Below are 11,898 nucleotides of genomic sequence, written 5' to 3'. Positions count from 1 at the left end.
GTGTTTCAACGATACTCTTCTGTGTTGAAACGCTTTTCCGGATTTTTCTGCTCAGAAGCACTGTTTTTCTGAAAACTAATGTAACTTCATCGGCTGTTGAATAGAATTTTCTTCTTGAAATTCTGAAAATATTTTGAACTCCGTGGATTTGTCCCATAGAGTGTCTGTTGCGAGGATTACCTCCACGGGGTCTCCAGAAAGCACCATCTATGCTAGCGCCTCTAGTGGGAGGGGTAAAGAACCTCGGGACAATGACAAAAAAATATATGCCGCATGTTGCCACGGCGCTAGCGTAGTTCAAGAGTTAAAATTTTATAATTTCAGTTTCCATCCGCATGGAGAAAAACAGAAAATGCCGTGGAAACTACACCACATAGGTGTAAATGTACAGAAGAATTTCTTTCTCTAAATTGACATTCTTCGATTATTTTCAGCACATTTCATATTTATTTTTCGTTTTTAAGATAAAATCTCTGTGAAATAATTTAGAACCACTAGAAGTCATCTCTAATATGCGGGAAAACTCATAAACTCGCATTTCATTTGGTTGTAAGTGAATTCCCTGTTGAGGGAAACAATTTATGTGCAATTAGTTGAATATCTGTGATATAACACCTAAGCCTTTTGCTAATTTGTCCCTTGACCAGGCGCTTCAATCGAGATCAATGCGGCTCTCCAGTGCCGACAGGAGACCCGTGTGCAGCTTATTCTCGCGCATCTTCGCGAAGGAGTTGAGGAGATCCTCCATGGAGATGGCGGGAGGCGGACGCGAAGTTGACGAGGCCCTAGCAACTCCTCCCGCACTGTCGAAGTCGTCCATAAGCTCCCGGATGCGATAGACGGACGCATGTCGGCAGAGTTCTCGCAAATCACTGCCGGAAAAGCCGGTGGTCAGCTTGGCCATCCGGTGGAAGTCAACATCGTCAGTTATGGCTTCGGTTGAGAGAATGAGGCGAAGAATCCGACCGCGCTGCTCTTCTGATGGGAGTCCAATATGGAACTGCGCAGGCATTCGACGCAGGATGGCTTTGTCCAGATCTTGAGGGCGATTCGTGGCCCCCATCACGATAACTATCGAGCCAGTCTCTGTGCTGAGGCCGTCCCAGAGCGCCATGAACTGTGTCTTCATCATCGCGGTGGCTTCGTGGTCGTTCACGTTGCGCGATCGCAGGAAAGACTCAATCTCGTCGATGAAGATAATACATGGCTGCAGCTTTTCAGCCAGAGTGAAGACAGCAGAAGCCAGCTTTTGGGACTCGCCGTACCACTTGTCCGTCAGCATCGCCACGTCGAGATTGATGAATCGCATGCCAGCTTCCTTGGCCGTCGCCTTGGCGATGAGGGTCTTCCCGCAGCCCGGTGGCCCGTGCAGGAGCACCCCTTTGGGCGCCTGATAGAGTTGCGACTTGTGAAACATGCTGCGATAGTGAATGGGCAGAACGACACTCTCCCTCAGTTCGCGTATCACCGTGTCCAGACCCGCGATATCCTTCCACGTCACTGTGATATCTTCCGGAATGATGAGGTGACTGGCAATGACCAGTTCATACTCAGAGAATGAGCTCGGGTCCACGGAAACTCCCTCCATGTTCTTCAGCCTGCAAAGAAATCCAGACAGTCAGAAAGGAACGTGCGACCCTATAAATAGACTCGGGGTGAAAATACCTCTTAAGCTGGTGCTCTGCCCGATTCTTGGCCTTCTTCTTGCTCTGCTTCGTGGGATCCAGGGCATTCATAAGGTATTTGAGAGAGAAAAACGTAACCAGCGACGCGATTCCCACGCGCAGCAGAAGCTGGATCACTTCATTCCGCGACAAGTCATGTCCTGACATCATTTCCGTCCACTGCAGATGGAGTTTTCACTGATTTTCCGCAAAACGAGCGAAAACGCGTTTCCCTGACTTTTGCACACTGACAGCTCGGCGCATGCTGTCACTTCTTCTCATGCGCAATGTCTACGCGGTAATCTTCGCGGAATTGTCGACATTTTTGTTGCACAAATTTCGTCATTTATTATATCATCATCCTCATCATCGAAGTGCTCAAAGCGTAAAATTCCAGAACAATCCTCAAATTCAAAGTCTAGCATTGAAATTTGAATTTCACAATTTATTCTCAAATTTCTGAGATTATTACAATTAATTGTGTGTAATAAAAATGACACAAAATCATCCAAAATGATGTGTTTCCGCTGACTAGCTCTACATTGAGGGCCAAATAACATTGTTTTTTTTTCCTTCTTTTCTTATGCGAACGAATCAACCATTGTGATGCTTGGCACCGGTTGTTGGGAAGAGTGGCGCTTTCTAATCCTTTGACTGCATGAACTTGATGAGGTCAACGACACGGTTGGAGTAGCCAAACTCGTTGTCATACCACGAGATGAGCTTCACGAAGTTGTCGTTCAGGGAGATGCCGGCCTTGGCGTCGAAGATGGAAGACTGGCAATCGCCGATGAAGTCGGAGGACACCACTTCTTCCTCAGTGTAGCCCAACACGCCCTTGAGCGGTCCCTCTGCAGCCTCACGCACCTTAGCCTTGATGGCATCGTAGCTGGCCGGCTTGCCCAGGCGCACCGTCAGATCCACCACCGACACGTTGGCCACCGGCACACGGAAAGCCATGCCCGTCAGCTTCCCATTGAGCGCCGGGATGACTTTGCCAACAGCCTTGGCAGCTCCAGTGGCGGCCGGGATGATGTTCTGCTGGGCACCGCGTCCGTCGCGCCACAGCTTTCCGGACGGTCCATCCACAGTCTTCTGCGTGGCCGTGGTGGCATGCACGGTGGTCATCAGGCCCTCGACGATCTCGAAGTTATCGTGGACTACCTTAGCCAGCGGAGCTAAGCAGTTGGTGGTGCACGAAGCATTCGAGACCACCTTCAGATCGGGCGTGTACGCATCCAGATTGACGCCCACCACGAACATGGGGGCATCGGCGCTGGGCGCGGAGATAATGACCTTCTTGGCGCCACCCTGCAAGTGGGCAGATGCCTTCTCGATGGTCGTGAACACACCCGTGGACTCCACCACGTATTCAGCGCCAGCGCTGGCCCAGTTGATCGTGGCCGGATCGCGCTCCTGGAAGACAGTGATCTGCTGGCCGTTCACGACCAGCTTGCCTCCTTCGGCTGACACGGTACCCTTGAAGCGTCCGTGGGTGGAGTCGAACTTGAAGAGGTACACCATGTAGTCCAGGCCAATGAAGGGATCGTTTACAGCCACAACCTGGGCGCCCTTCTCCACAGCAGCGCGGAGAACCAGGCGACCGATGCGGCCAAATCCGTTGATTCCAATCTTAGACATGTTGACTGACCTGCAGGAACATTTAGGAGTTTTGTCAGTTGTATTTAATTGTTCCGCCAACAAGACGATAATGGGGTTAAACGACTTGGAAGATAAGGCAGAGAGTTACGTTGTCTCTCTTCAGTTTCTGGGGGCTCGATTGCCGGACAGCAAAAACCTACATTCATATTATCACAAGTATTATCATGAATTTTCTACAACTTTTCCGCCGCCAGAGGCGTTTGGTTACAAATCGGGCTTTGGCGTGAAAGCTCCAAACAAGCTGAAGGTCGCCCGGAGGTCAAATCCGGCGTCTCGTTTTATGGGTCAAAAGTGAATTATCCTGATCGCAACTTCCGTGATTGCATAACAGGAACCACTCGGAGTGGATCAAATACGCAGGAGACTGAAATAGGGGTAAAATCAATAAGGAATATGATGAGAGTGGGAGCGGAAGTTATGAAATCTAGCACTCCGGAGATATACATCGTCCCCGGGAAGCCCAAGGAACCTTGTATTCGATACAAGTAAAGGGGAGATACTTCAAGAACCCTCCGGAGGACAAATCGAAGGTGAAATGGGCGTAAATGGCGGCTACTACAAGAAAAGTGCATCCACACGTCACTACCGATTTTCACATAAAAATCCACGATTTTAACAAGAAGTTTCAGCACACAGCGCGAAATCGAGGTTTTAGGAAGATCTCTGAGGGCAGTATACTCACTTTTAGTGTCTCAGGAGTGCAGAAAAGCGCAAGAATACAGCTTCGTGTGGATCTGATGAGAACCTGAATACGAATGGGAAGATTTCAAGGGCATTCGGAGCTTTATTATGGCGGCTCCAAAGAAAATTGCATCGCCCGTGGATGCCGTGGCGCTGAGGTCGATTGAGAGGCATATTCGCGCGGCGCCGAAAGACTTCGGCAGCTCTCGGCATGTTTTCCCGATTTTCTCAAGAGCGCCGCGGCGCTGGCGTCGGCATGCGCATGTGCTCAGCGGAAAATCTCTCTTTTCACCCCGGTTTCGGCAGCACGTGGAGGAAAAAGACTTTCTTTCTAGCGGAAAATTGCGCAGCGGAACTAGTGCCCAGGAATTGTGAGTGACAATGAATGCGGAGAAACTGAAGAAGTTGCAGAGTCAGGTGAGGATTGGCGGGAAGGGCACTCCCAGGAGGAAGAAGAAGGTTGTCCACACCACGGCGGCCACGGATGACAAGAAATTGCAGTCATCGCTCAAGAAGCTGGCCGTGAACACCATCCCAGGCATCGAGGAAGTCAATATGATCAAGAATGACGGGAGTGTGATCCACTTCAACAATCCCAAGGCTCAGGCTTCCCTGGCAGCCAACACTTTTGCCATCACGGGTCATGGGGAAAACAAACAGGTTAGAAAGACTTCCGGAAGGGAAGAAAATAATTTTCTAATTGCTCTCTTTGTTCAGATCGCTGAAATGCTGCCGGGAATCTTGACCCAACTCGGTCCTGAAGGTCTCAATCAACTCAAGAGGATCGCGAGCAATGTTGTCGTGGGAAATAAGCTCCTGAGCAGTGTCACGGAGGAGGACGATGTGCCCAATTTGGTTGAAAACTTCGAGGAGGCGTCCAAGAAAGAGGTCACCGATGTCAAGCCCACTAATCCCTTCATTGAGTCAGTGGAAGTGACGCAGCAGGCACAGACAGCCACTCCTGCAGTAGCGCCGGGTGCTCCTGCTCCCCAAGAAACTGCGAAGCCCGTGGAAACACCACCAACCAGTGCACAACCTGCTCCTGACGCTTCTGTACAAACTGGCGATACTGCCAAAGGGCCAGAGAAGCCCAAGGAACCGGTGAAAGAGCAAAAACCACAGGAAAAGGCTCAGGAGCAGAAACCGGATGTTGTACCGACTCCTCAAACCAAACTGCCAGCTCAAGAGGTGAAACCAGCTGTATCGGAACCTTTGAAAGCTGCACCTCAAGCCCAAACGGCCGCACAAGTCCAACCGGCTTCTCCGGCTGCTGCTGCTGTTCAAAAGACGGGTCCTGAAGCTAAACCAGCTCCTGAGGCACAAAAACCAACTCAGCAAGCTCCTCCAGTTGCCGCTGAGGCACAAAAGTCCGCTCAACAAGCTTCTCCAGCTCAGAAAGCTCCTCCAGTTGCTGCTGAGGCACCGAAGCCGGCTCCTGCAGCCCAACAAGCTCCTCAAGCGGCTCCTGTAGCTCAACCAGCTCCTCCAGCTCAACAAGCTCCTCCAGCTCAACAAGCTCCTTCAGCTCAGAAAGCTCCTCCAGTTGCTGCTGAGGCACCAAAGCCGGCTCCCGCAGCCCAACAAGCTCCTCAAGCTACTCCTCCAGCTCAGAAAGCTCCTCCAGTTGTTGCTGAGGCACCAAAGCCGGCTCCTACAGCCCAACAAGCTCCTCAAGCTGCTCCTGTAGCTCAACAAGCTCCTCCAGCTCAGAAAGCTCCTCCAGTTGCTGCTGAGGCACCAAAGCCGGCTCCTGCAGCCCAACAAGCTCCTCAAGCTGGTGCTGAGACACCAAAGTCAGCTCAGCCAGCTCAACAAGCTCTTCCAGTTGCTCCTGAAGCACAAAAGCCAGCACAACAAGCTGCTCCAATTGCTGCTGAGGTACAGAAGCCAGCTCAACAAGCTGCTCCAGTTGCTGCTGAGGCATCAAAGCCAGCTCCTGCAGCTGAAAAGGCAATTTCCGCTGTAGTCGAAACCCAAAAAGCTCCACAACAGCCACCGAAACCAAATCAAGGAGACACAAAGTTCGTTCCAGTTACTCCACAAGGGGAACAGAAGACTTCCGAGGCTCCTAAAGTTGTCCCGGAAGCACCAAAAGCAACTCCGCCTACCCCTGAAACTGCAAAAGTTGCTTCAGTCACCGCAGAAGCGGCTAAGGCCGCTCCTACAGTTTCTGAACCTGCAAAGCCTGCTGCTCCTGCAGAACCGAAAGTAGATGCTCCGAAATCAGCGGCTGAATCTCAAAAACCGTCCAGTGATGAGAAAAAGGGTGTTCCGCCTCAAGTTGCTGCGCAACCTGAGCCAGTAGCAAGTCTTCCACCCAAAGACACTCCCACAGCAGAGTCGTCTGCGCAGCCAGAGGCACAAAAGACGCCAGAGAGTGCTCCAGCTGTGACTCCTGAAGTTCCAGCGGCGGATGCTGGGAAGCAGGGTGGTGGAAAGCAGGGAAATAAGAAGGGTGGAAAGAAGGAATCTCCACCTCAAGGTGCTGCCGAAGTGAAGAAATCCGACAAGGATCAGAAGAAGCCGAATGAACCAAAGAAAGATGCTCCAAAGAAGGTGAATGAACCAAAGAAGTCTCCAGCTCCGGAGGCCAAGAAGTCGGATTCGCCGAAGAAGGATCCGCCAGCGCCCAAGAAGGCTGACAAGACGCCCAAGAAGGATGCCAAGAAGGACGCCGGAGCGGACAAGCCTGCCGCCTAGTCACTGAAAATGCCCAGTTGTTCCTGTTAACAAGAGTTCGTGGACTGTTTTTCACTAACATTCGTAGTGATTAATCCTCTTTAGTCAAGTACAACTAATCGAATTTTTGAAACTAACCCAAAGCCTGAATTTTCTAATGATTTTACGATTAAGTGTTCTTTTCGATTTCTCTCTCAATACTCATTTTATCTATCTGAACAATATTTAGTGGGAGTTTAGTCAATCTGTAGGTGTTTTGCTCAATCACCGTCTAAACTTCGGGCGAGAGCGTCGAAGGATCATTTCTCTGCCCATTTGCTTCCTGAGATAGACCCAAGAATCTCGCGATGAAACGTATTAAATACCATCTTGAACATAATGTATTTGTAATCGAACTTGAAATAAAATGAATACTCAAAAAAACGATTTTTATTTGGACTTGATTATCAGTTTAATTCAAAATCCACTTTTGAGTGTGAAAAATTGAAGTATTTTGTGAGAAAATCTGGTTATGGATGATCATAAAAGAAAAAAACACGGTCCAATTTTTATTGGGCAAATGGAAGAGCATGTTTTAGTGCAGCGGGAGCAAAAGGAGCAATTTTTAGTGCAAAAAGGATATCTTCCAGCAGGCACGGAATGTATTGCATACAGTTTGAATGCGTCGATGGGAGACGATTGGCTGACAAGCTGGGCTTGGCACAAAGTGTCAGTTAGAAAATACACAGTCCCAGACGAAAGTGGTATTTGGCTGCATAAATTTATTGCTCTATTTGTCCTAATTTATTTGTTGATTTTATTTGTTTACCATCGATTTCAATGTGTATTTTCCTCATGTGAGTGTCTCCGCGAACATTTTCTGAGATTTTCCGTGCCTTCCCGGTGAAGATTGCACCAAAAGAGTGACTGAGAAAGTTGGCAGAAAAAAGAAATGATGCCATCCGCCATCACAAAACAAAATTTATATGAGAAAATTCTCTGCACTTTTCACTCAACACCATCCCTCCGGTGAGGTTGATACCCACCGTGGTACTTTCTTGGGGTCTTGAGTGTTCTTTTGAGCCATGTTGTGAGGAAATTGACGCCGGGAAAGTGTGGAAAATCTCAGGAGAAATTTTGCATCAAAAGTGGTCTTAAGAAGTGCGTCGAGAATTTTTCTCAGTCGCCATGTTGTTGAAAAGTAATGTGTTTTCTTAATAATTCGAGTGCTTTTTTCGCTTGCAACAGGTGTGGAAAATAGTGGTAAATCCCTGAAAAATGAAGGCAGGTGGAGACGCGGTCAAGAAGGAGACGCCCGCGTCTGGAGAGGCGACTGAGAAGGAGAAGAAGAACGATGGGAGCACAGAGACGAAGGAGGATTCCGGGAAGGCCACAGTGAATGGAGTGAAGGTGAAAAGTGTGGATAATGATCGGAAAACCACACCTTCCAACTACAGCTACATCCTGCAGATGGAGGTGAGAAGGTGTTCGCAGTGTCCCAAAGAAATCCCATGTTTACCACCTTCCTGACTTGCAGAATCTGCCCGGAAGCCCTGGAGAACTTCTTGGGAGTGTCACTTTCTCGCCCCATGGGGGCCCAGATAGCGGACACGCAGTGAGAACCAGTGCGAGGGTGATTCAGAAGCTGCGGATGGACACGGCCAGGCCGCCAACTCCGCCGCCACCCGAGAAGAAGGAGAAGAAGGAAAAGGAGGAACCAGTGCCGCCGAAGCAGGCAAATCCCCCGCCTCGGATCAATCGCATTCTGTGGAGCAATGTCGAGAGGAACATCTTCTTTGAGGCGCTGAATGAGTATGGGAGAGATTTTGAGGCCATCGCGCACTTCATGAACCACAAGCTGAAGAGGAAGCAGCCTCTGGAGCAGCCCATGTTCAAGATGTTCCAAGTGCGACAGCTCTACTATCAGACCTTCCATAAGATCTCCAAGTATCTCAAGTTCTCAGACGGTGAGTGACGAATAGCATTCAAGCCCCCTTTGCATGCTATGCAAGAACTGCGCAGAATTTCCAAAGGCATTTCATGGGGAGGATGTTCTTTGTCTGATCTGAATCATCTGAATGCACGAGAGAGTGCAAACAAAGAGAATGTTGAACTGCGCTTTAACATATTAAACTGTCGTGGTGAAAAGGAATTATAACGATCTTCAGCAATGATTTTCTTGATGTGAATTTTTATCGAAAATTTATCAATCAATTTCGCAAGTGTATTTCCTCAACAGAACGCTTTGGCATGAGTTCAAATGCCTGCTCAATTTATTTGTTTACCAGGAAAGTCACGCTTCTCTTTTGTGATGTCAATTACTCTCACGAGGCTTTTTACCTTTCTGGAACATTTATTAATGAGTTTCTGCGCAATTGCGACTTCATGTTGTGCATATTCCTCCAGCTTGATCTCTTTCTCTTGCAAGAACGGTACATTTTCTTTATCTGCAAAGCCGTGTGTTGAGGCTTAATGAGATTCTGCAGTTTAATTCTCACAATTCTCTAATCTCTCGCAACTTTAGGGGCTGGAATTCCGTATCACAGCTCTTCTGTGATCGATTGAGAAAGTGAATGTCGTGAAATTATATAACTAAAATCTTAAAGACTCCTTGGATGACTGTAAAAAGATGTTCTCAGACACTTATTCCGCGTTATATCGTTTTATTTATTTATTATTTATTTATTTCTATTGCTGATAAACTTCGTTTTCGCTTTAAAGTACATCTATCTCAATTCGAATGAGCCTCCAAAATCTCAACTCCGCAAAAGTTAAGCAAAACTGGTGCTTATCTACATTTTTCGCTCCTTGCACTCTTCGTTTGTTTATTTGGCGCGTATCTTTAGTCTACGTGGCATTTATCAGCTATGCTCACATGGCTACTCTTTATTACAGATGTCCGCAAATATGCCCAGGAGCTGTATGCGCTGATAAACTACGGTGAGATGCGCCGCAAGCTGATCTTCGTGAATGAGAAGGCGTGCATGAAGCTGAGGGAGCTCGTGTACCGTGGCTATGTGACGATCCGTGAGAAGGGCAGGAATATACGCATCAAGACGCCGTCTTGTCGGGCGCTGCGGAAGCTGAATCAGCTAGAGGAGTGGCAGGAGGAGATTAAGTTGCCGCAGCGAGTGGAAGTGTCACTTGTGCCGGCAAATATGGAGTCGTGGGCGAAAGTGCAGAGCATGGCCCAAAATCCACGGATAAGAGCGACTGTTCCACTGCAAAAGAGGGTATTAAGTGTGCTGAAGTTGCTGCAGAACAAATGGCAGAGCCAAGAGATTAGACTGTGTTCCAGGAGTGCGCCAACGCAGTGCCACAGCAGCGGAGGAAAGTCAAAGATATGCAAACTGATGCAGCAGCATCAGAAGAATGAATTGAAGGAGGAATTGATCTGTGCTGAGAAACTTCTGTGTCTCGCTCCTCCGCCCAAAACTGTCATCCACAGGCCAATGGTGAATCTCACAGAGTTCAGCAGTAGCTACAACATCTGTCTGAATTCTTACGAGGAGAGAATTGGAGCGACTGTACGCGGGGAGACGCTTTTCCCGGAGAAGTGGCAGAATCACAGGGAGTTCGTCAGGGCGCAGAAACGTCAGCGACACGATAGTGGCAGTGACAATAAGTCTCCCGACACTAAGAAGATCCGTGGTGGTGTGGCTCAGCAGAACGCACAGCCGGAATCTGCTCCTGAATCTCAAATTAGCTTCCAGGCGATTGACTTCTCGGCTATTATCAATAGTCAGGATTCGAATTTGCAGCCTCTACTTGTGCCTCAGGAAATGGTTGAGGAGAAGAAGGTGGAAGAGCCAGAAGTGCCACCAGTGAAGCCTGCCCCGGAGACCACGAAGAAGAAGAGGGAACCAAAGTGGAATCCCCTGAAGGATGCTCCAACAAATAAGCGCAACATCACAAAGTTCTTCAAGCCCCTGATTCGTGAGGAGGTGATCAGGAAGATCAAGGAAGGCTGGACCATAAATAATATCTGTGATGTGACCTTTGGAGATTTGTACGTGATGTTTGGGAGTGACTTCAAAATTAACCTGGAGTATCGATGGGTGGATCCACCGCCAAAAGTGGAGCAAAGCGAAGCGTCGAGTGGCGAGGAGAAAAATGACGTGACTGACAATCATCCAGTGCCAGTTGTGGTGAAAATAGAACCTCCGGAGACTGAGGATTTCAACAAGTTGATGACAGAAAAGCCCAGCTTGCCGACTGACAAGGAATCTGAGATTTTGCTGGGGCGAAAGCTGAGTCAACTACTGTTGATCTCCAGCATGATGGACAAAACTGGACGACGCAGAACGACGTGCAGTTGCGGCCACATATGTGACAAGAGTTTCAAGGTGCGAGAATCTGACGATGGAGCGCTCTTCAAGCATCCTGTGGTGCCGCCCAGGAATTTCCCGGATTCATATAGATACGTAAATGTGATGCGCAACAATCGCGCGTTCCGCTGGCTCAAGCCTCGCTCTCATCGCAGCGCTTTTCCCTCTCGCCAAGTGGTGGTGCAGAGGATCCTCCCACTGCAGCCGGGAGTCAAGTCCAGCTATGTCACTGCCAGTGTGGATTACGAGGAGCCGCCCTCGCCCACACAAATGTCTACTGCTCCACCGCAGCCTTTGAAGTCCAAATTCTCGAGTGTGGCCAGCAAGACGTCAGCTCCAACTGCCACGGTGACTTCCAGGAGTGTGCAGCACAAAGTGGAGACGCCGAAGCCGGAGTCTTCAGTGCGGAAGAGTGAGAAAACAGAGAAGGAGCCTGAGAGCAATGACATGAAGTCGATAGCAGAGAAGATGCTGAAGGAGGAGTCAGTGGAGTCGGAGGACTTTAGCATTGAGGATAATCCAGCGATCAGGAGCATTATGGAGCTCTCGCTGCCCTCATTGCGATTCGGAGACAGTGACGAGAGCCGCCTGATGGGTGATGGTAAGTACACTTTATTGAAACCATTTAAGACATACAGGCTAAGATGATGTTCCATTGGCATTTGCAGGCTTCATCCCATCAGCCACTCCGCCCATGAGTCCCATGAGGATCATCAGGGAGGGCAGCGACAGCAAGTGGCTGGAGGAGAACATGCACGACTACAGCTTCAGCAGTCTCCTCGGCCACTTGGATTCGCATTTGGAATGCCGGACAAAGAGTCCTGTGAGTGAGGAGAATAATCACGTGGACTCCAGCATTGATTACGTGTACAAATTCGCGTAGAACATCACATATTGGGCATCTT

At 49.0% G+C, this 11,898-nt stretch overlaps 3 protein-coding genes across 3 annotated transcripts; 1 reads left to right on the top strand and 2 right to left on the bottom strand.

The window, feature by feature from the left end:
- Nucleotides 1–424: 424 nt before the first annotated feature.
- LOC132262646 (outer mitochondrial transmembrane helix translocase) lies at nt 425–1,950 on the bottom strand. Its single transcript, XM_059761973.1, has 2 exons — nt 1,666–1,950; nt 425–1,598 (listed from the first exon to the last, which is right to left on the bottom strand). Exons 1-2 carry the CDS (start codon nt 1,833–1,835, stop codon nt 653–655), a joined length of 1,116 nt encoding a protein of 371 aa, XP_059617956.1. The 5' UTR covers nt 1,836–1,950; the 3' UTR covers nt 425–652.
- Nucleotides 1,951–2,088: 138 nt separating this feature from the next.
- LOC132262647 (glyceraldehyde-3-phosphate dehydrogenase 2) lies at nt 2,089–4,116 on the bottom strand. The gene is made up of 2 exons (XM_059761974.1): nt 4,009–4,116; nt 2,089–3,315 (listed from the first exon to the last, which is right to left on the bottom strand). The coding sequence occupies exon 2, from the start codon at nt 3,303–3,305 to the stop codon at nt 2,307–2,309; it is 999 nt and encodes a 332-aa protein (XP_059617957.1). The 5' UTR covers nt 3,306–3,315; nt 4,009–4,116; the 3' UTR covers nt 2,089–2,306.
- A 127-nt stretch (nt 4,117–4,243) lies between these two features.
- LOC132262466 (titin-like) lies at nt 4,244–11,876 on the top strand. Its single transcript, XM_059761740.1, has 6 exons — nt 4,244–4,667; nt 4,725–6,701; nt 7,941–8,141; nt 8,203–8,632; nt 9,561–11,594; nt 11,662–11,876. Exons 1-6 carry the CDS (start codon nt 4,389–4,391, stop codon nt 11,874–11,876), a joined length of 5,136 nt encoding a protein of 1,711 aa, XP_059617723.1. The 5' UTR covers nt 4,244–4,388.
- Nucleotides 11,877–11,898: the final 22 nt, after the last annotated feature.

The sequence above is a fragment of the Phlebotomus argentipes genome, unplaced genomic scaffold (assembly GCF_947086385.1).
Source record: "Phlebotomus argentipes unplaced genomic scaffold, Phlebotomus argentipes genome assembly contig_15, whole genome shotgun sequence".
Taxonomy (NCBI): Eukaryota; Metazoa; Arthropoda; class Insecta; order Diptera; family Psychodidae; genus Phlebotomus; species Phlebotomus argentipes.
Note: the sequence above shows the minus strand (reverse complement) of the source record. Positions and strands in the feature narration are given on the sequence as shown.

Coding starts and splice junctions, on each gene's coding strand:
- LOC132262646 (XM_059761973.1), bottom strand. CDS start 1,835: ATGATGTCAGGACATGACTTGTCGCGGAATGAAGTGATCCAGCTTCTG. Junction 1,599..1,665: donor GCAGAGCACCAGCTTAAGAG/GTATTTTCACCC, acceptor ATTTCTTTGCAG/GCTGAAGAACATGGAGGGAG.
- LOC132262647 (XM_059761974.1), bottom strand. CDS start 3,305: ATGTCTAAGATTGGAATCAACGGATTTGGCCGCATCGGTCGCCTGGTT.
- LOC132262466 (XM_059761740.1), top strand. CDS start 4,389: ATGAATGCGGAGAAACTGAAGAAGTTGCAGAGTCAGGTGAGGATTGGC. Junction 6,702..7,940: donor CCGGAGCGGACAAGCCTGCC/GCCTAGTCACTG, acceptor GTAAATCCCTGA/AAAATGAAGGCAGGTGGAGA. Junction 8,633..9,560: donor GTATCTCAAGTTCTCAGACG/GTGAGTGACGAA, acceptor TCTTTATTACAG/ATGTCCGCAAATATGCCCAG.